The sequence below is a fragment of the Acomys russatus genome, chromosome 9 (assembly GCF_903995435.1).
Source record: "Acomys russatus chromosome 9, mAcoRus1.1, whole genome shotgun sequence".
NCBI classification, from domain to species: domain Eukaryota; kingdom Metazoa; phylum Chordata; class Mammalia; order Rodentia; family Muridae; genus Acomys; species Acomys russatus.
Window position 1 is genome coordinate 32,925,709 of NC_067145.1, and position 20,980 is coordinate 32,946,688.

The 20,980-nt window shown below is 45.2% G+C and overlaps 1 protein-coding gene across 1 annotated transcript; it reads right to left on the bottom strand.

Moving 5' to 3' along the window:
* Positions 1-5,613: 5,613 nt before the first annotated feature.
* Trip13 (thyroid hormone receptor interactor 13) lies at positions 5,614-20,952 on the bottom strand. Its single transcript, XM_051151088.1, has 13 exons — positions 20,720-20,952; positions 19,725-19,890; positions 19,307-19,436; positions 18,305-18,360; positions 17,593-17,683; positions 15,890-15,962; positions 12,286-12,349; positions 11,443-11,529; positions 11,144-11,250; positions 10,060-10,213; positions 7,731-7,843; positions 6,891-6,960; positions 5,614-5,770 (listed from the first exon to the last, which is right to left on the bottom strand). The coding sequence occupies exons 1-13, from the start codon at positions 20,809-20,811 to the stop codon at positions 5,675-5,677; spliced, it is 1,299 nt and encodes a 432-aa protein (XP_051007045.1). The 5' UTR covers positions 20,812-20,952; the 3' UTR covers positions 5,614-5,674.
* Positions 20,953-20,980: the final 28 nt, after the last annotated feature.

Sequence of the window (20,980 nt, forward strand, 5' to 3'; positions counted from 1 at the left end):
AGCAGGATGCTCAGGCACCTTACAAGATCCCCAAATTTATTACTGAGTTTATATAAGCAGCAAACTGTGTGTGTGTGTGTGTGTGTGTGTGTGTGTGTGTGTGTGTGTGTGTCTTTAGAGGAGTTGCCTGCAAGCTGTTCAAGAAACTCCAGTGATGGGCATGGTGGCGCACGCCTTTAATCCTAGCACTCAGGAGGCAGAGGCAGGAGGATTGATGTGAGTTCGAGGACAGCCTGGTCTACAAAGTGAGTCCAGGACAGCCAAGGCTACACAGAGAAACTGTCTTGAAAACAAAAACAAACAAACAAAACAGAAACTCCAGTGATAAGTTTCAGAAACTGCCAGGCATGAAGGAGTGGGGCTTTTAACTGTGACGCAGTTGCGCAAGTCACCATTTTTCTGTAAGTTATCCCCCCAAACACCAATTTCCAAAGCTGTATTTAGATGAAATACTTTCTTTGGCCCTGTCATCAGGGCCCTATCTGAGGTGAAGGTGTTCCTATCTCCCAGGAAAAGCTATACACCACATATAGATGACCACACACACCCTTGCACTGAACACATGGGAGCAGGAGGAGGAAAGGGCTGTAGCTGATGGCTGGGCTGAGAAAAACTCCACTGACAAAGCTCACTTCCTCCTTACTGGTCCTGTCGTGACGTGCAGGATGATATTGCCCCCTGCTGGTCTGAGGGAGAACGGTCAGATTGAGACTGTCAGAATTTAGCTCGCCAGAGTGGGTAGGGCTCTTCCCTCCCTGTGCCTCCCTATCTCTTGTCCTTGGCTCCTTGGGTACCCTACATTCCATACTCTTACATCCTAACCTCTCTCTTCCTCCTGAGTTCTAAAATTTCACCTGTTTACCCAGACACTTGGATGCTGGGTATCTTAGTAGTAGGGAGATGTTCCTTGCCCACTCTAGCTCTGAATTGTGAAGTATGGAGCCATCTTCCCGCACTCTTTTCTGACCTTTGTGCCTTCAGACCCCATTCATTATCTCAGATTGTGCAGACCTATCCACAGGGTTAGGGTACATCATAAAGGCTGGCTAGAGCAGGAAGCAACCCAGGGATGAGGTCACAGTCACATACAAATAAACGATATGCCCCTCCATGCATTATCTGTATTTGCACAGGTTACCCGCCCTCCCCGTATCTGGAAAGTCCACATAGAAAGGGCTTGGGTCCTGAGGACAAGGAGGAGCAGCTCAGGAGTTCCCTTCCTTTGCTGGGCTGCTGTCCTGGTTGTGAGGTGTAGTTACCCTAGAATGGCCACCAGGTTAGGATGCTTGGACATCAGTGAAGGCACGGAGGCAAAGAAAAACCCGGAAAGGAATTTAACTCCAAAGGCACCCATATCTATAGAGTATTCTGGGATGAGGGCCTGGCAGCAGAGGTCTTGCCCGTCATCTCCCCCGATTGCTTACCAGACTCAACGCTAGTACTAAGTAAAAAAAGGAACCATCTGCTTTCTGCACTGGAACCTGACTGTGCTGGTCGTTCTGTCATGGCTGACATTCATCATGCCTTGGCACGGACCCATACAGACACATAAGAATAAGCCTTTTGAAAGACCAAAATCCAAATAGATAGTGCACCTTACGATTAACCCAAACATAAAAGCAGTAGGCAGAGATAACAAACAAAACATATATTTTTTTCCACCAAGAGGGAAAACCAAGAGGCCTGCAATCTACCTGTTGGTCTGTACTTCTTGATTTTACCCAGCCGTGAACTATCCTGGAGGAGAGAGGCTACTGCAGAAATTGAATGATCTTCCGGATCTGGGCTAAGCACATGCAGCAAGGAGGCATCTCACGTATTCTGTAACCACACTCTCCTGCAAGCTGCCGGCTCAGCTCTTTCTCAAGTACGGTTTTGGAATACCTTTTTATTCATCAACATCGAAAGTGCATTTGTTTTTTATATTAAAAAAACTCAACAGGACTAAAATGTTGTCTTAGAGGCATGGCATACATGTGACACTCATAAACTCACAGCAGCCGAGATGGCCTGCAGAGGGTGTGCATAGGGCTGGGCCCCTGAACACGCAGTTACAGATGGAGGAGGGGCTCATATAGCCCAGCCTCGCCCAGGAAGGCTAACAAGCTACTCACCCACCAGTGGTTGGCTTTACACCTGTGCCCATAAAGGTGGCCCTAGTTAAGCTCAGTGGGCTCACAAAGTGAAAACAAAAGAAACAAGCAGACATAAAAATGGGGCGCTCCATGGGCATGGTGAGCTGTGAGTAGAGCAGGAGGGTGACAGAGGGAAGAGGGATGACTGACCAAAGAGTACTGTATTGTATACGTACATAGGAAATAAAAAGTGTAAATTCAAAACAAAACCAACATTAAAAATAACTTCCTGCCTGTCACCACACAATGCAGTGCAGGAGGGGGAAGAAGTCCAGAGACCTTCCTGACACCATGCTACTCAGGAAGGCTGTAGATACCCAGAGGCCTGCTTGCCCATGGACAGAGGTCACCCTGAGGCCTGCCAGCCACGTGGCCTAACCACAGCAGGAACCACCACAATGTGCAAGTATGTGGGGGACAGATGGGAGAGAAAGAGGTGGAACAGTTTGAGCATTATGAAGAGAGAACTGGAGATGAGAGGGTAGAGAGGACTAGCCTGTTGTGAGCAGCCAGCCCACCACCTGGGGCCATGCTCAAATTCCAGTCTGTGCTGCTACTGAGAGCCGAAGTCTGGGTCCCTTACCATGCAGTGGCAGGGGTTGGTGTTGATGTCTGTCGCTCATGATACCACTAGACCTCACTGGCCCCACTCCTCACTGGGTATAGCACTCAGGAGATCCGGGCCCTGTTCCTTGCCTGGGCTGCACAGTAGAGTTGGCCCTGGTGATGGGGCCTACGTGAACCAGCCCCGAGGAAATGAACACCTCACAGGTGGTCCTGCCACTAGTGTGTCATGAGGTGGCTTGGGCATGGAGATGATGGCCTCTAACTCCTTATATCTGAGGCAATCAGGAGAGCTGGCTCTGCCCTTCATCAGCTGCAGCATTTGGGGGAGCAGGCCTTGCACCTTGCCTGGGCAGCACAGTAGAGCTGGCTGTTGGTGGGGGTACCAGGGCACGAGCACAGGAAAGCTGGCCCCACCACTCATCTGCTGTGAGGTGGCACAGGAAAAGGGGTGATGCCCTCCCCTTCACCACCTGTGGTAGTCAGGAGAGCTGGTCCCAAGGTTGTAATAGTAGGAAAGCTGGCCCTGTCTCTCACAGGCTGCAGCACTTGGGAGAGCTGGCCCTGTGTCTCACCTAGGCAACACAGTAAGAGAACCACTCAGGCCCAGATCCAGGGCTTTGAACTGTCCCATCCCAAAAGCTACGTCATCTATGAACTGTCAGAGTGTGAAAGGGCTGGTCCTGCTGAGCCAAAGCTGCAGGATCTACATGACACAAGGCAACGACAGGATAACCAAGAGTCCTGGAGAAGATCCGTTATTGATGGTGTGACGGAAGCCAGAGGCCTTGAACCCCACCAATGACTCACTGCAACAGACATTTGCAAGTAGAGATGAATGGACAAAAGGATAACCTGTTGGACGCACTGGAAATTACACGAAGAGGTATTTATGCTTTGTTTTTCTTTTCTTTTCAGGGGGAGATTGCAAGGGCAAAGGGCAGATACAAGAAATGGGGAGACAAGCAGGACTGGGGTACATGATGTGAAACTCACAAAGAATCAATAAACAGTAAAAAAACAAAAACAGTAACAAACAAAAACCCCACTTACTACACAGTCAAGAAAACCAGAGTCCAGATCCTAGCACCCACATTAACAAATCCAGCATACTTGTAACCCAGCTCTGAGACAGGCAGATTTCTGGGATTTCCAGCCGTCTTATGAAACACCAAGCCTCAAGGTTAAGGAGAAAGCCTTCTTTAAAGGAGTAGGTGGCGAGTGATACATGAGGGTGCCAATGTTCCCTTCTGGCTACCACGCATATGTACAAGCACATGCACTCACATGCATGCCTATCTTATAGACAAGCATGCAAATAAATAAACAGTTAAAAACAATTTAAGGAAGCGCGATGCGATGGCACATGTCTTTAATCCCAGCATTCAGGAGGCAGGTCTGTCAGAGGGCAGCCTGGTCACCATTCTGAGTTCTAGGCCAGCCAAGCCTAGAAATAATAGTCCAGGGAAGCCCTGCTTTGCTTTATTCTTGCTTTTTGTTGTTGTTTCTGTTTTCCCCCTTTGATTTCCTAGTATTTTATGAAAAGTTTTTAATGTACATTCATAAGAACAGCTGGTATTTTTCTGTTTTTTTTTTTTTTTTTTAAATCAAGATTATATTATTTCCTTTTGAGTGGACAATTTTCTTTTTCATGAATTTGTGTAGAATTCTTAACTTCTTTTTTTCTTTCCATTTTGTTAGAGATAACTTCTAAGGTAAGAAAATGGTTTAGAAGCTTCTTCTGCAAGTCCATGAATGGGAATAGTCAAAGCAACAAAGGATACATTTATTCCAAAAAGAGGAAGCATACCGGGAGGCACGGAAGAGAGCAGGTCAGCTGAAAACCCTGGGACGCACAGGCTGATAAGGAGGACGCATGGAGAGAAGTGGCGCACTGCTCCAGCCACAGTTCTCTCCCTACCTTCCCAGCGGAAAGTGAAGCCAAAGCACCCACAGGAGCCCCGGGAGTCAAGGAGCAGTGAAGGCTCTGTATCAAGAGGTAAAGCAGAGTAGTTAGGCAGTAGCCATGGCCTGTGGTGTCGCAGAAGTACTGTTCCCAGACCTGACCGGCAGAGTGAGGAGCTCCTGCCAATCCTTGGGGCATAAAAGACTTAGTGCTGTGTGACCACATCAGTCATTATTAGTAAAATTCAGCATTTGAGGTAGACATTAGAATAAAAATAGGAGCATTTTGAAAACAAGTTTAATATTTTAAAAAAAGTTCTACTGAAAAAGGCAGCATTCCCTTTAAAAGTTACTTTCTGTACAAAGCATTAATGCCAAACTACTTTTAGCAGAGGATGAAATAAAACATGATACTGTGAGAGATACAACACTTATCAACTTATTTTACACTTGGCAACATGGATTTTCACTTGAACTACAAATAACATTAGAGGAGAAACAAAACACACACTGCCTGCTTCACTGGGCCACAGAAAGTATGCTCTGCCCCTGTGACATGACATCTGGTCACTATCAAAGAAGCCCTGACCAGCACCCTTCGCTCAATTTCTGTATCGCGGTAACATGTCTTTCTCACCCATCACCTAGCCTCTTGTGCTAACTTAAGCAGGATCAGGCCAGAAAGTAACTGGTCCCTTCTGGCTTGAGCAGAGGGCCTATCTTTCAATGCTGTAACTGTGTACTTAGCATCATCACTCTTGTTGTATGATAGCTTAACATCTTGTGTCTGACAGGCTAGAGTCAGGATGGGAAACAATATCTAGATGGATCTTTACATAGATGCAAACAGAATTGGATATTTTAAAAACTGAAAAAGACAGAGAGTTTGCCTTTAAATATGCATTGTAAAATAACACAAACACAGTCCTTCCTTCTTTTGACAAAGTTCACCCATCCATCTGTCTGGCTTGCAGACCTACAGGGTTCGGAGTAATCTCTGATGTGCACTGTGAGGCAGGTGGTGTCACCTACTAGTTGTCTGTTGAAACCACAGATATGGACATCTGGGATCAAACATAAGCTGAAAGCTTCTTTTTTTCCTCAAACTGTTTGTCCACTGCCAGAGACAGGGCCTTGAGGAAGCCCTCGATGGTGACGCTGGGTGCCTGAAAAGATACATAGGCATTACAGAGTGGACCTGGGCTTTAATACAACTACCTGGCAGCTACCATCTATACATTCGTGGAACCAGGAAGAAGCTCAGCTCTCTGTAGGATAAATGAGTCCAGGACCTCTCGGGCCCACAACAGGACATCCAAATGTGGTTTGTAAAAGACTATGTAATTTGCTCTTTCCTATTGGTTAGGAAAGGCTACTAGAGTAGGCAGGTATGACCAGCAGTCATCCACCTCCTAAGAAGGAAGAGAATCTTTTGGGAACAGAACGTGGGGCCTTAAGGCCTGCCATTTTGGAACCTTTCCCAAAAAAGCTCACCCAATGTCCTGAAACCATGAGGCCTAACAAGGGTGCTTTATACCGAGAATCACTTTACAGCTTAACACCAAGCTGTCCCCTCTGTGTCAAAGCACCCATCTCATGGCCCATGGGTGCTTCCTTGGTACTGAAGACCACACCTACACAGCAGTTGCCATTGGCCAGGTAAGAGAATGACTCCAGGTCGCCACTGGGTGTGAGCAGAGCCCAGACTCCTGGGGCACAAGTACAATGGAGGAAGAAGTTCCCAATGCACCATGGTACGTGTGACTGTGGTTACCGCACACGCGTATGTGTGTACTTATGAGCACACACCTGGGAAAGCCACTTCTTCCCCAAGTACCCACTGCCTATAATGAACAGTGTTGTCCACCTGGGAGATAGGCCTCTGGGCTTGTCTTTTGAGAATTATCCCTATTACATCAATTATGGTGAGACCTGCCCACCGTGGTGGCACCACTACCTGGTTGTGTATAAATGTGTATAAATTCATATGGGGTCCTGGACTGTGTAAATGGGAAGGGAACTGTACAGCACTATTTATTCATTATTCATTCTCTGCTTCTTGATTGTGGACCAGCAACTTCAAGTTCCTGCTGCTTTCACTTCCACAGCACGATGGCCTGTACCTTGAATTCAGAGTTAGAATAAACCTTTTCTCCTTCAAACTGCTTTGTAAAGAATATTTTATCACAGCAACTGGAAAAGAAGCTAAGACACTACCCCAAATCCTGTGCGCAGTGTGGGTGAGGGACCTGGGTATCCAGTACACAGGGCCAAGGGGAAGCTCACCTGAATGTAGAGTGCATGAGCCAGGAAAGGGAGTTTCCTCAGGACCCGTCCGCTGAGGCCCTCACTCTTCCTGTATGAAAAGAATCAGAATCACGGATGTCAACTCCATATACAAATGTATACAATTCAGGGCTAATTCCCCTCTTTATGGTGAACCGGAGCTCAAAGGCTAGCCAAGGCAGACCAAAAGCACAAGCCTTGGCCCCAAAGACTGCTGTCCTCTCTTCTCCTCAACAGCACCTGTCATCTTTGGTTTGTGCTCCGAGTGAGACTACAGGACCAAGTACCCACCTGTGAGCATAAGGTGTGGAGTAAGACACTGTGGCACAGAGCTGCCAGTAGAATGCCCAACCAAGACACCATGCTTAAGTTTTTACAGACATCTTTGAACTGTGTTCCTCCTCCTCTCCAGCAACACTGTATTCTGCAGGTTAACCTTTCACTCAAAACCTTCCACACGCTTCATGGCTTCTGAATCAAGTCCAAAATGGCCAGAGGGAGGTTCACAGCATGGCCTCTCTCCAGCACCACCATGCTCACCTGTGGGAAGTAGCCATGACGATGGCTGGCAGCACACTGCCCGGCAGCCTCCTGAGGAACTGTGACGACAGGCGTAGTCTGTCGAGGCTCTGTATGAGACTCCTACCTGCCCTTCACCTTACAGTAATTACCAAAGGCATTTCCCTTCTCACTTTCCTTGTATGAGTTGCAGGCCTATTTTGCAGCCAGGCCAACTCATGCAGTTCCCTAATAGTCTTCTCTGGGCCCCAAAGGAAATCACAATACCTAGTTACCTCACCAAATTATTTTTCTTGGGTAAAAACTGACATCAGTTTGTACCTTGAAATTTCACTCAAAAGGAGGCTCAATTTCGACACATTATTTTCAATGAAGCCAATCATTTCCAGCTCTCGAAGGGTCAGTAGCTGCTGGCGAGGATATATAATCTGGCACTGGGGAACAAAGGCAGAGTAGTTATGACAGAGTCCACACAGGACAAGGGACAGGCACCATGAGCAAGTGCTTCCAGGGCTATCAGAAATTGTCATGATTTATTTAAGTCCAAAAATAACCACTCAAATACAGGCATTAGAAAACAGCTCTGCACACTTCCAACATTCTTCCTCAAAGGTCAGATTGCAGATAATAAAGCATGGCTCAGGGCCAGGAGCAAGCCAGATGCTGATCCTGGCTTCATGTCAGGGTGGGGGCAGTGCTGGGTGGTGCTGAGCTGCTGCCTTAGATATAGAAATAAGTGTCAAACCTAGAGGAGCGAAACTGGAATGCAGAGCTAGGACCACAGCTGTCTTCAAAGACAATTTTCTTTTCTTTTAAAATTTATTTATTTATTATATGTACAATGTTCTGTCGGCATGTGTGCTTACACTCCAGAAGAGGGCACCAGATTTCATTACAGATGGTTGTGAACCACCATGTGGTTGCTGGGAATCGAACTCAGGACCTCTAGATGAGCAGCCAGTGCTCTTAACCACTAAACCATCTCTCCAGCCCAAAAATTTCTTTTGTTCTTCAAGAATGACTCCTTTAGTAGAATGACAGACAAGGCAGTAGGTTCCTGACGCTCTCCCTCATAGAGTACTTGCCTGGAAGCCAGGTTTGGTCAAGGAGCTGCACTAAGCCGTCAGGGTGGCACTGACTGCTTCCACAGAAGCATTTCTGTATACTTTGGAGGTTTGTGGGTCAAAAAGAAAACAGGTCTCTATTTGGTATTCTTACCTCTTTGCACAAGTGATTCTTTCAGGTCCCTACAGCCAGTGAATTTATACAGGCAGGAACATATCACAAGAGTCCAGATTGCAAGCTCCCGATAAGAGTGAGACCCAATTATACAGCATCTGCCTTCAGGACCAGCCTGTTTCATTACAGTATCTGGAAATCTTGTTCTTTCTTTGCATATACACATGTATACTGTGTGCGTGCACATATGCTTGCATGATCAGTGTGTGTTTGGCCAGATGCTGATGTCTTCTCGTTAGCTCTCCACCTTACAGAATAAGGCACAACTTCTCACTTGAACCAGAGCAGGGCTCCCTTCTCCACCCCTGATGCCTGGGATTACAGGCGGGCTTGCTACATTTATGTGGGTGCTGGGAATCTGAATTCTAGTCCTCCTGCTTGGATGGTAGTCATTTTATGTAATAAACTAACTCCCAAACTCTACCTTAGTTTTTCACAAAATGACCAAAGTAAAACCGTCTAAGTTATACTTTAGAATGTCCCAGATTCGTGGCATAAGTGACAAATGTCCCATTATGAGGGCTAAAAGACACAGCTGAAGTATCTGTGACCTCCAACACACCCAGCTCCCTCACTGGGCTTACTCCATGCTGAGCTCTTTGGCAGTACAGAAGCTCCACAGACCCCACCCCACCCCCAAAGTTAGGACAGAGGGTCAAAGCCAGAACATGCTAACTTGAGTATCCTTTCTGGGCTCTTGGCTGAGCTGGCTCGCTATTCCTGCCCCAAAGTGACCATGCCGGCCTTGGTAAGGACAGCAGGCCCACTACCTTATGAAGTGTCAGGCAATGGCTATAGGATCCACGAGGACAGTTCCACTCTGCTGGCTGGGGCAATGATTCCAGCACAATCATAAATCTCTACGTGTTGGCCTGCTTGGTTACTGCCCAGGTTTTTATAACACGAGCTGTCAGATGTAGGACCGAGAACACAACTCTCAGTCAGTCATAGTTCTGTGAACTATGACCTTCAGTTAGTGTCACCTGTGAACTGTAACTTTCAGTCAGACAGTACTTTGAAAACTTTGGCCTTCAGTCAGTGTACCCTGTGAAGCAAGACCTCCATTGTCCTTTGTATAGGCTATGAGACTGGTCACTTTTACAGACCACGGCTGGCTCAGAAGCAGGAAGTGCTTAATTGCCTACTTACAGCCCTCTCACTGACTGGTACCTCAAATACTGAAGTGTTACTCATACTGTACCAGAAGAACAGAAATATTGTCAAGAGTATGGTACAATGACATAGATCAAAAATACTGAATCATCAGGGATAATCTAGATGCCACATAATTTTCAATGTAAGATGTCTATGATAAAATGTCTATTAGAACTAGTAAACATTAAGCTATGCCAATTAACTACTAACATGTAGAAATCTAGTAATGGTCAGGAGTGAAAATAAACAAAGGTACCTTCATCAGTTCTTCTAAACAAGAGAGGTAGATTCTGAAGATGGCTGCTGCAGAGGGGGGCCCTATGTATTGCTTGATATCAGCTCTGTCCACAAAAGCCACGTCAATCTTCTCAGTGATGTTGGAGGTGGTCAGAATCACCACGTTGGAATGCCTGTTGTAGGGAATAGGCAAGAATCAGGCGCAATGTGCTTTAAACTCAGTTCTGTTCTGCCCTATTAGAAAGGTGCGTGGGTAGGAGGAACAGTAGGTCCATGACTGGAAGAGCCTAGCTAGCTTCATTTTGGTGGCCATGCTTCAAGCAAGAGTAACCTTCTAAAACAGCTTTCATATCCTAAGAGCCCTGACCCCTAGTCAGGCTCTCTTGGCTTGCAGCAGGTCTATGTTCAACAGACACTGCCAAGGCTTTTGCTTCTAGAAAGCTGTGGTATACTTGACTGGACTTGCTGTCTCACGTACTTCAGCCTTGGGGAAGATCTCACTTTGTGCAACATCCCTGACCACCCTAACTAAACATCTTCCCTGAGGATCTGAGGCGATGGAGACTATTAGCCTTGAGCATAAAGAAGGCAAGAGGGACACCATGGGGAGTATCTTCTGACTCCACGTTACCTTCTAACTAACGGGAAGAAGACGACTGCCCCTTCTGGCAATGGGGGAGGCAATCAGCATAACGGGGTGCTTCAGGCAGGCAGGTAGGGAAGATCATAAACATTACAGGGGATCTCAGGCAGGCAAGTGGGAAGCTGATCAGGGGACACTGAGAAGGAGAGTGGAGAGTCTGTCAGTATGACAGAGATGCTGGGTAGTGAGGTAGAAATATAACCAGTTTAACACAGGACCTAGGTAGCAATGGTTTGGAGCTTAGTGTTTATCTGCTCTATTATGGGAATGATGCTGGAAGAGACGGCAGTGAGCATTTCAGACAGGCTGTAGAAGGCACCTTCCTTGGAGACTGCAAGGAGACACCGGCAGCAATCGCTAAGGTGAAGGAAATGACTTTGAGAGCAAGTCTAAAGCGAGGTGATCATCCTATTTCTCCATCACTACTCATGTGCACGCTCGCTACTTATCCCAGTGTTACCTTTTAATCTGATCAATTTGAGTCAAGACAGCATTGACTACACGGATAGCATCTGAAGGCTCTGCGCCTGCTCTGCAAGCATTTCGAGCAGCTGTAAGACTCTCCACCTGGGGGAACAGAGCAACAGGTCAAAATGAAGAGTAACTGGCACTTCACAGGCAGCTAAGGACACTGTGCCTAGGTGTGCTGCCTACTCCTAGAAGCTAATGCACAGAGTGTTAGGAAAAGACCAGCAGAAAAGGCTTGCAGTAGTAGCAAGAGGCAATTCAGGCAAAGATTGACTACCTGTGAGTGCCTACCTCATCGATCAGCACAAACACCAGAGCTTCTTTATCATCAATCAAGTCCTGAATCTTCTGGAACATCTTAGTTACCAACTTGCCACTCTGAAACCAAAGCACTCTTATTAGTGGTGCCAACTTGTAGTGGATGTTACAGGAGCATAAACACTACTGTACTTTAGGACTTGGAGACCTGAGACGGCATCTGTTGCTGCTCAGGGTGGCACAGTGCAAGTGACCCCACGATGATCAGCTGCATGAGCTGACTCCCCTGGGACTAAGACAAGCACTGATAGCAACAGAGAGACTGCTGAGGGGAAATTACAGGCAGCGTGTTCCCAGTTGCCTATATCCTACCCTAACACCTACCACAAGACCATACTGAAATGAGATGCCTTAGGCACACAGGCTTTCAGGGTTAGGATGAAATGAGATGCCTTAGGCACACAGGCTGTCAGGGTTAGGATGAAATGAGATGCCTTAGGCACACAGGCTTTCAGGGTTAGGAGCACCCACAACAGCATACTGGGATATGCCTCAATTCAGATCCAGAGGACATGAGCATGAAGGCTTCTTGGCAAAAGAGCACAGGCTTTGGTACTTGTTGGTGTCCTAGTGGGTGCCCTGCCCTATCCAATCAGAGGTCTGGGATATGACCTCAGAGAATTTCTTTCCTTAATTTAGCCTGCCTCCAGTCCTCTAGCTCTCAAGCCCATCTCTGATGATAGTCAGGTATTTTGTTTCTTCCTCATTTCACCTTCTTTCCAGAACCTTCTGTATTTGGAATGTTTGGTCAAGACAGAAGACATTGTTTTCCAACTGCGTCTAACAATATCAGTAATTAAAACATTTAACACTTACTTCTGAAAACCACTTAGAAAATAGGCTGTGGCTGTTTATTTCAATCAATTGGCCATACCGGTACCTAAGGTGATAAGAAGAGATGTAAGGAAACTACAGCTAACCCACCACCTTTGAACAGCATTCCTCCATTGCCCACACTCCGAAACTGATTGCCCACTCTAAAGATATGTAGCTCTGTATAATTAATAATGGTGGAAAACCTAATAGGATGCAATTAACAGGCCTCGATAACAGTCAAACAAGTTTCCCATATCCTCATTTGACTCAAAGAGCAAAAACTCTCATTTTAATCTGCTTATAACTTTTATTTCCAATATAGCAAATGAAACAAAATAAAAACATCAAAAAGTTTTTGCTGGATCTACACTTTTTTTCTTCCAAAAATCCTGAAGTGTGGCAATTCCTTTTTCCAGTAACTCAAGCCTTGAAGTACTTACCTAAAGGGTCAAAACCCACTAATGTTGCTGATCTGAGAGTCTAAGATGGTGCTGCCTGCCACTTAGAAATAGCCCACTAAGCTCACTAAGCAAAGGGAGAGGAGCAAGCTCCTAGGACTCATTCTGCCTGTCTCTCTCTGACATGCACACTTCTAAAGAAAGCCAAACAGTGTCTTAGAACTCTCTATGTAGATCAAGCTTCCCAGATCTCTTATAGTTCTCAGGTCACGGGTCTACAGAAGAATTTCTTCTTTTTAAGAAGCTCCAGTAGTAGTGTTCCATTTTAAAATCATAGCACTAGTTACTTTTACTGCTTACAAAGTGTAGAGAAGGATATTAAAAAACAACATGACAAAGTAAAGAGATGGGTAAATATAAAATAAAATTAATTATAAACAACTATACTGGGCTGGAGAGATGGCTCAGTGGCTGAGCAGACTGGCTGCTCTTCCAGAGGACTTGAGTTCAATTCCCAGCACCCACATAGTGGCTCACCACTATCTACAACTCTAGGTCCTAGGGATCCAACACAGTCACAGACAAATGTGCAGGCAAAACACCAATGCACATAAAAATAAATAAACATTTCTAAAAAACACTATATTTAACAGAATGGAGAGGAGAAATAATTTATAGGTGTGTGTATGTATACCATTTCTAACTCACAAGGTAAACACAGATTCCCACATTTTTCAGTGAAAGCTAGATTTCTTTCTTTTTTCTTTTTTAAAAATTTATTTATTTATTTATTTATTTATTATTTATATAGTATTCTGCCTACATGTGAGTCAGGAGACCAGAAGAGGGCACCAGATCTTATTATAGATGGTTATGAGCCACCATGTGGTTGCTGGGAATTGAACTCAGGACCTCTGGAAGAACAGCCAGTGCTCTTAACCTCTGAGCCACCTCTCCAGCCCAAAAGCTAGATTTCTTATAAGACTATTTTGCCTTTCTGGTGTTCTAGGAAACTTGCCTTTGGAGGCCTTTAAAGAAAAGATGGAATTTAACCTATTAGAACAGGGACAAGTTAACTGGTCAAAATAAAGTATTCCTTGTATATAAAAATACTCAGGCATCTCTCTAAAGAAACAATATAGACACACACCAGTGTAACTCACAGGAATCCTGCTTCATGCTGGAGTAGCAGAACCCAAACTTACCCTGCTTTAGGCGATGAAAAATTAGACAATATCAACAAATGTGACATTTGGTAAGGATTCTGTTGAATAGACAGAGGGAAGACGGTGACTCCCAAGGGAAATGCTCTAAGAGCTACCCTGGCTGCCTATCCAGGACTCTCCCAATTACCATCCAAGGGAACCTAGGCATCACGGAGCTGAGGAAATCAAGGTAGGTGCTTGAGGAAAGGCATCTGTAGGCTGTGGGGCAGAGTTCCACAGGGAAAGGGGAAATGAAGAAATAAATCCTTGAAACCAGCATGGGGACCCTGTGTCTTTGCTGAATACCAAGTTATGTGGTCAGGAGAGTCCACAAGGCCTGAAGGCCCTTGATGCTCATAGAGCCTAGAAGAATTCGAACTCCTAAGTGGAAAGAGCCCTGCCTTAATCTTCCAGGAACTCACCCTAGGGAGAGCACACACCAGGAAAAAGGCAAGACTAAACCCAGACCCTTTCCCCAGAACACTGAAAACAGGCCTCAGAACGACCACCCTAGGTTACAAGTAGCTGAAAAGGCTTCCAGAACCAAGCCAGCAGATTGAAAAGTAACATGTGAAAATCTAGATACTTTAACCACAATGTTCAGTGTTTATGCAAAACAGTTGACATGCTGAATTAGTTTTTCATCATTGTGACCCAATACTTAACAAGAAGCAAGTTAAGGGAGGACATTATTTTTGCTCACAGTTCAGAGAAACACAGTCCATCATGGTAGAGGAGGCATGATGGCAGGAGTGGCTTGGCTCACAGCATCAACCAGAAGAGAGAAAGCAGAATGCTACCAGTCACCTGGTTTTTCTCTTTTCCCTTTCTATTCAGATTTGGACACTAGCCTAATGGTGTCACCCACCTTTATGGTAGGTTTTCCTTTATTACTTAAACTTTTTGGAAACTCCCTCAACAACAGAGCGATAGTCTATCTTCTAGATGATTCCAAATCCACTCAGATTGACAATGAAGACAACACACATACCAGGAAGGAGAAACATGTAGCCCATAACTGAAAGAAAAGTCAGTCAACAGAGATAACAATGCAATTGATAGGCAAGAACATTAAAAAAAAAAAAAAGCAAGTCATATAAATTGGTTCAAGACTTTAATAAGAACATATGAAGGAAAGAAGAACGCAAAAAAGAACCAAGAGAAATCTTCAGAGAAAGAAAACATACAGTGAGGGGGAAAAAAAGCAAACAAACAAACCTAATGACTGGGAGTAAAGCAGACTAGACACTACAAAAAAAAAATCCATGAACTTAAGAATGTAGCAAGAGAAACTTTGAAATTAAGTACAGCCTTTTTTTTTTTTTTTAAGCTGAAAAAAGAGGAACTGGAGAGATGGCTCAGGTTAGGAGCACTGACTGCTCTTCTAGAGACCTGGGTCTGATTCTCAGGACCCACATAGCTGCTCACAGCCATCTGAAACTTCGGTTCCTCGGGATGCCTCCTTTGGCTTCTCTGGGAACCAGGCACACAGGTGGTGCACAGACATACATTCAGGCAAACACCCATATACATTAAAGTAAGATAAATTAAAATAAAAATCTGAGATAAGAGGGCAAAGTGCATGAGTGCTCTGTGAACAACACCTAGTCTGACATGAGGAAGAACAGATTCCCAAGTAATGAGGAAGCATCACAGTCTCCAAATGTGAAGAGAGCTGAGCCCACAGACAGACAGAACTCAGGCAAGGACAGGTGAGTCCACAAGTACATCAATGTTCATTTCTTAGTTAATGATAAAGCACATGGACAAAAAACCTGCTCAGTATCCACACCTGCTACCCATGAGCAGAAACACCTTTCTTTCAGTGCCCATGAACTAGGACAGTGCCAGGCTGCCGCCATGAGCCTCAGGGCACCTTATAAGACAGAGTCAAACCCGAGACCATGCTGGGTATAGAGGAATGAACTGACCTACACCCAAGGAGAGGAACCTATGAGTCACAAGTCCTGTTGCTGCTCTCTTTGTTGTCACCAAAGTTACCTGCTTGACAGTCTGATGGTCAGTTTCTGGGCTAATGCCTTACAAAGGGATGTTTTTCCAGTTCCTGGGGGACCTGTAATAACAGCCAAGGAAATATATTCAAGCCAGTGCTATATTACTTTTAAACATAGTTATTACTACAAGTACTGTTAAGTTATAGCTTAAAAGCTCTAGAGTCTCACTATGTAGCCCTTGGCTGAACTTCTCCTACTTCTGGTCTCCCAGATGACATACTGCTTCCTGACTCTTGTCTCCTGTAGGCATACTGAATACATACCTCACTTCTTGGTCTACTTTTGGTGACCCAGCCTTGCTTCCACACTTCTCTATGCAGCCCACACTCATCAAGGTACTTTTCAAAGGCCAAATACACCTTTCTCAGTAAATAGAGATAGAAGAGTGCCATCTTATTAAGGCCATTCTTGCAGTGGCATCTTTCACTATAAATATCTGAAAGGTGGCCTGTACCCCACATTAGAACAGAATAGCAGTTATAAGTTTAGATGTGGAATGCCATTTAGACCCATTTGTTAAAAGTATGGTCCCAGAGTGGTGCTACGGGTGGCTGCAGAATATGAGGTAAAGTGACGTTTTAGGTCATTGGGGTATGCACCTGAAGGGAACTTATCAAGACATTGGTCTCTTCCTCTTTCACTCTTAGCTATGATATGATGACTGCTCTCCATGTGTTCCCCCAAAATGTGCCCCCCCTCACAAGCCCCAAACAGCAGATGATTAATCATAGAATGAACTTCTAAAACTGTAGACCAAAATACATTTTTCCTTTTTCTTTGAGACAAATCTCACTATGTAGTCCTGGCTGGCCTCAAACTCAGAGATCTGCCTGCTTTTTCTGCCCCCCTAAGTTCTACTCTACCATACCCAGCTTTAAAAATAATAAAAAGAAAGAAAATAAAGATTTATTTATGTCTTATGTGTATGAGTGTGTTTTTACCTGCATGGAAATGCACCCCATGCATGCAGTGTCCTCAGAAGATAGACGAGGGTATCAAATCCCCAGGAACTAGAGACACACATGGTTATGAGTCACCCTGTGGGTACTGAGACCTAAATCCCAGTCTTCTGCAAGAGCAACAGTTCTCTTAACTACCGAGCCTTCTCTCCAGCTCTTTAAATAATACTTTTAAAACTTGCTGGGCACTGTGACGATCATAATTGGAGGAATCAGGCTAGTTATCCTAAGCTTCTCCCTTGGTATCATGGGGGTACTATCTTTATTTTGCTCCATCTCTATACAGTCATGTGGGGGTGGGTGCAAATCAACAATTTCCTTCTAAAAAGGACCTGACACGTTTTCTTTAAAAACATGGCTTCTGTAGTGTACTCTCATGAAGTGAGGCAGAGACTATTACAAAGAAAAAGAAAAGAAGGAAAAGAAAACAAAAGAGATTTGTTGTATCCTAAGCACTTATGTTCAGTTGTGAAAATAGGCAACCATTTAATTAAAAAAAAAAAAAAAAAAGGTTATAAGGAAACAGATAAGTTGCTCCCAAGAGAAAAGTCAGCTAACAAAATTGACAGACTTTATTGAACTGGATCAGCTTTACAAATATAGGATATCCAAGAGTAATTCTGAGGCTTTCAGAAAATAAAGAGCTATACATTGTAGCAGGAATAGGTATAAACTATTACAATCAATCCCAGACCATTCATTTTGTTACATGAAAAGCAGCCCGCCTCACCGTGCAGCAGCACCACCCGGTTCCACGTGATAAGGTTGCTGTCCACATTCTTGTCTGAGAACAGTAAGGTGGTCATCACATAATCAAGGAGCTAATACAGAAAAGCAAAAAGGCACATAAGGCACCTGGTAAGGCAAAGGCTCCCTGCTTCTGAAGGCGAAAGGGGCAAGGCTAGTTCTGAAAGGACTGTCACCTCCTGACACTCAGAGACTATCGCCCGTCAGTTGCTGTCATTCCAAAAGGTATCTTTAAAAAGGCAGTAAGGTAACATATTGGTTGGTACCATTCTAAGAGGAAAACCAAAACCATTACTTTTACTTAGAATGAAAACATCTAATTAAAGATGCCCAACTCAGCTAGGAAGCTCGCTCCTTGGGAACAACAGAACTGGTAGTGGGGTATGCCCAAAGAACATTTGTCAGAAGCCCAAGGAAGCGCCTATGCAGATGCCAAGTATGCTAGTTTCCTAGTATGCTCCCCAAAGGGCTCATAGGAAGAATGCAATTCAAAATAAATTCCCATCCTCTTCTAGTCTCTGAACACTTCCTACCTAAAGTATCCTTTTATGCCGGGAACCTCTGATGGCCTGGCATTCAGGATGTGGGCCATCGGTGGTAGTCAGGATTACCGAAAGCCCACTTAAACCAAGAGACATGAAGAGGCTGAAGAGCAAGACAATATGTACATTCTAGAGAAAAGCACAGCAACTTACGTGTGATTTGACCTCCACATCATACACGAGGCTATCCCAGAGCCCATGAAATTCAGCTGTCGAAGAGAATAAGACAAAACCCTAGTTTTAGGAAGACCTTCAGCCCAGTACTTTCCATTGCTTCCAATGTAAGTCAAGACTAATACAGCAAGTGCACAGTTGTTTTTTTTTTTTCTTTTGAAATTCAACTTTTTTTTAAAATTAAAGATTCAAAATAAATGCCAGTCATGTAGTTTTGACAGATAAATGAAGTAAAGGGATTGTTCTTAACAAATCTGATAGTAGCCTATCAGGAGGGAGGAGAATCACAAGCTCAAGGCCTGCCAGGGTTAAGAGTGAGCTAAGGCCAGCCTGGGTGAAACCCTATCTCAAACAAACAACAAAGGGGACCTGCATTGGAACTCAAAGGTAGACTGCTCGTCTATTTTATGTGAGGCGAGTTCAATCCCCAGTACAAAAGAGAGAGAATGAATTACTCTTCATGAGAGGACTAGTGCTTTTATAGATGAATTCTCCCCACCTTACTGGCTGGCTTTCACAATGCTAGAATATTCTAAGCATGCTACTGCAGGAGAACATTAATCAACAGGCTTACACAACCACTCTTCCATGAACTAAAACTGTGAGCCAAAACAAACCCTTCTCCTTATAAACTAACTGTCCCAGGTATTTGCTGTAGTATGGAAGGCTAACACAGTGTTATCCTTTTCCTTATAAGCTAAGTGTCTTAGGCATTTGTTACAGTATGGAAAGCTAACACGGTGATACCCTTCTCCTTATAAGCTAACTGTCTCAAGTACTTACTATAGTAATGGAAAGCTAACACGGTGATATCCTTGTCATTCATTTCATAAGAGATAAAGCATCCTAAAAATCTTATAAAACCAAAGAACCAAATCTCACTAAGTGACTTGGCATACCGCAGGTACGTCTGAAGCTTCTGACTCAGGCCTTCCTTGGCTGCCTCCCTCCACCACTACCCACCCACCAGGACCCCTGTACCTGCAGGCAGAACCCAGTGACTTGCCGCAATTATATTTTCTGTTTCTTCATCCAAATTCTCGCTGCTGGGCCCGTCTTCATTCAGCTGGAAGATGTGAAGTGCGATGGTACATGCGCTCAAATCAATGGGCTGTTGACGATGTAGAAAGAAAACACATCTATGCAACTCAGAACACTCCTTCTTAACTTCTGTTATATATCCAAAATTAAACCCAGTCAGATCCTCAGTCCTGTTCCTGGCTCTGTCAAGAGCATCCTGGCACACAAACTCTTCAGCACCCAGCTTGGGTGGGGGGTGGGGGGACATAGCTAAGCTTATCTAGCCACTAAAACCAATAGATAGTTAAGTAACCCGTGTCAATGTCAATATTAGATGATTTCCTCATACTCCCTAAGGGTGTGTCAACAAGGAATTTACCTGAGGGTCTTTAGCCTTTAACTCTGTGTCAACAATAGACACAGACTGAACATTTCTGGTCAGAAAAGGCTCATCAAACTCAGTCCATGTGTAATCTCCAAACACAATATTATGCCTGTTGAGCAGTTTGTAAACATTCAGTTTTATGTCTTCTTTTTTTGCAGTGCTAGAAAGATAAGCAAAACATACCTAAGTTTTATTTCTGTGTAAGAAAATAGTTATTTAGTTAAGAAAGACATTAAAGTATAGCCAGGTCTGGTGGAGGCATGCCTATAGTGCATGCAGGAGAACTTGTTTCAAACACACACACACACACATACCTCCCTCAGACCTCACACATACGTAAGAAAGTCATTAGTCAAAATCAGGCTTGGCAGTGGACTGTGTAGGGATCAACTGCGGGGACCTGGGCCTGCAGTCACACCCTCAGCCACCCTCAGCTCCTCATTAGAAAAAGGAGGTGCCCCTAGTTCTTGACATGCAACTGTGAAGATTAATCAAAATTCTGTGTTGGGACAAGCCTAAAACATGATGAGCATTGAATCCATGCTAGCAGCCCTGTGAAGGAAGGCTGAAAGGGTCTAACCTAGAGTACATACATCTTTTTTTTTTTTAAACAGATCACCAGATTCAGGCTCAGCAGACTAAATACTTATTTACCTCCTCGCTCTACTGACACTCCACTTTCTTGCACCCCTGACTGTCTTCTGAAGATCGCCTCTGTCCCTCAGTGGGTGTAGTCCTACTACGTGGAGCGCGTCACGTCATTGTTGGACCGCGCTCCACAGGCTTCTAAGTTGGGAGTTCTGAGGGTCCTGCCAGAGAGTGTGGAATGGTGGTAGGGTCTGGCTGGACTATGCGGTGCTGTGAGGGGTGCTCGGGTCACGCGAGGCGGGGACCCGCTGACTGGTGGGGTAAGGCAGTGCCGTACGGAGTCACGCGTGGTAGCGTCGGGCCAGGTCGCGCCCCGCGTGGTCGGACTCGGCATGGCTCACCTTCCGCTGAGCTGCAGAACCTCCACATGGACCGCGGGCGACTCGACAACACAGGGAAGCGCTTGTTTCAGGTCGCCCACCGCCTCATCCATGGCGCCGCCGCCGAGAGCCAAGGGAACGGGGCTGCAGTGAGGCCGCGGTCGCCGCCCCACGCCCCGCGCCCCGCGGAACAGCCTCCTTAGCTGTAAGGGAGGATCCACTTCGGCTGAGTCCCGGACTCACTTCCGTCGCCCTCGCCGCGCCGCGCCGCGCCGCGCCTCA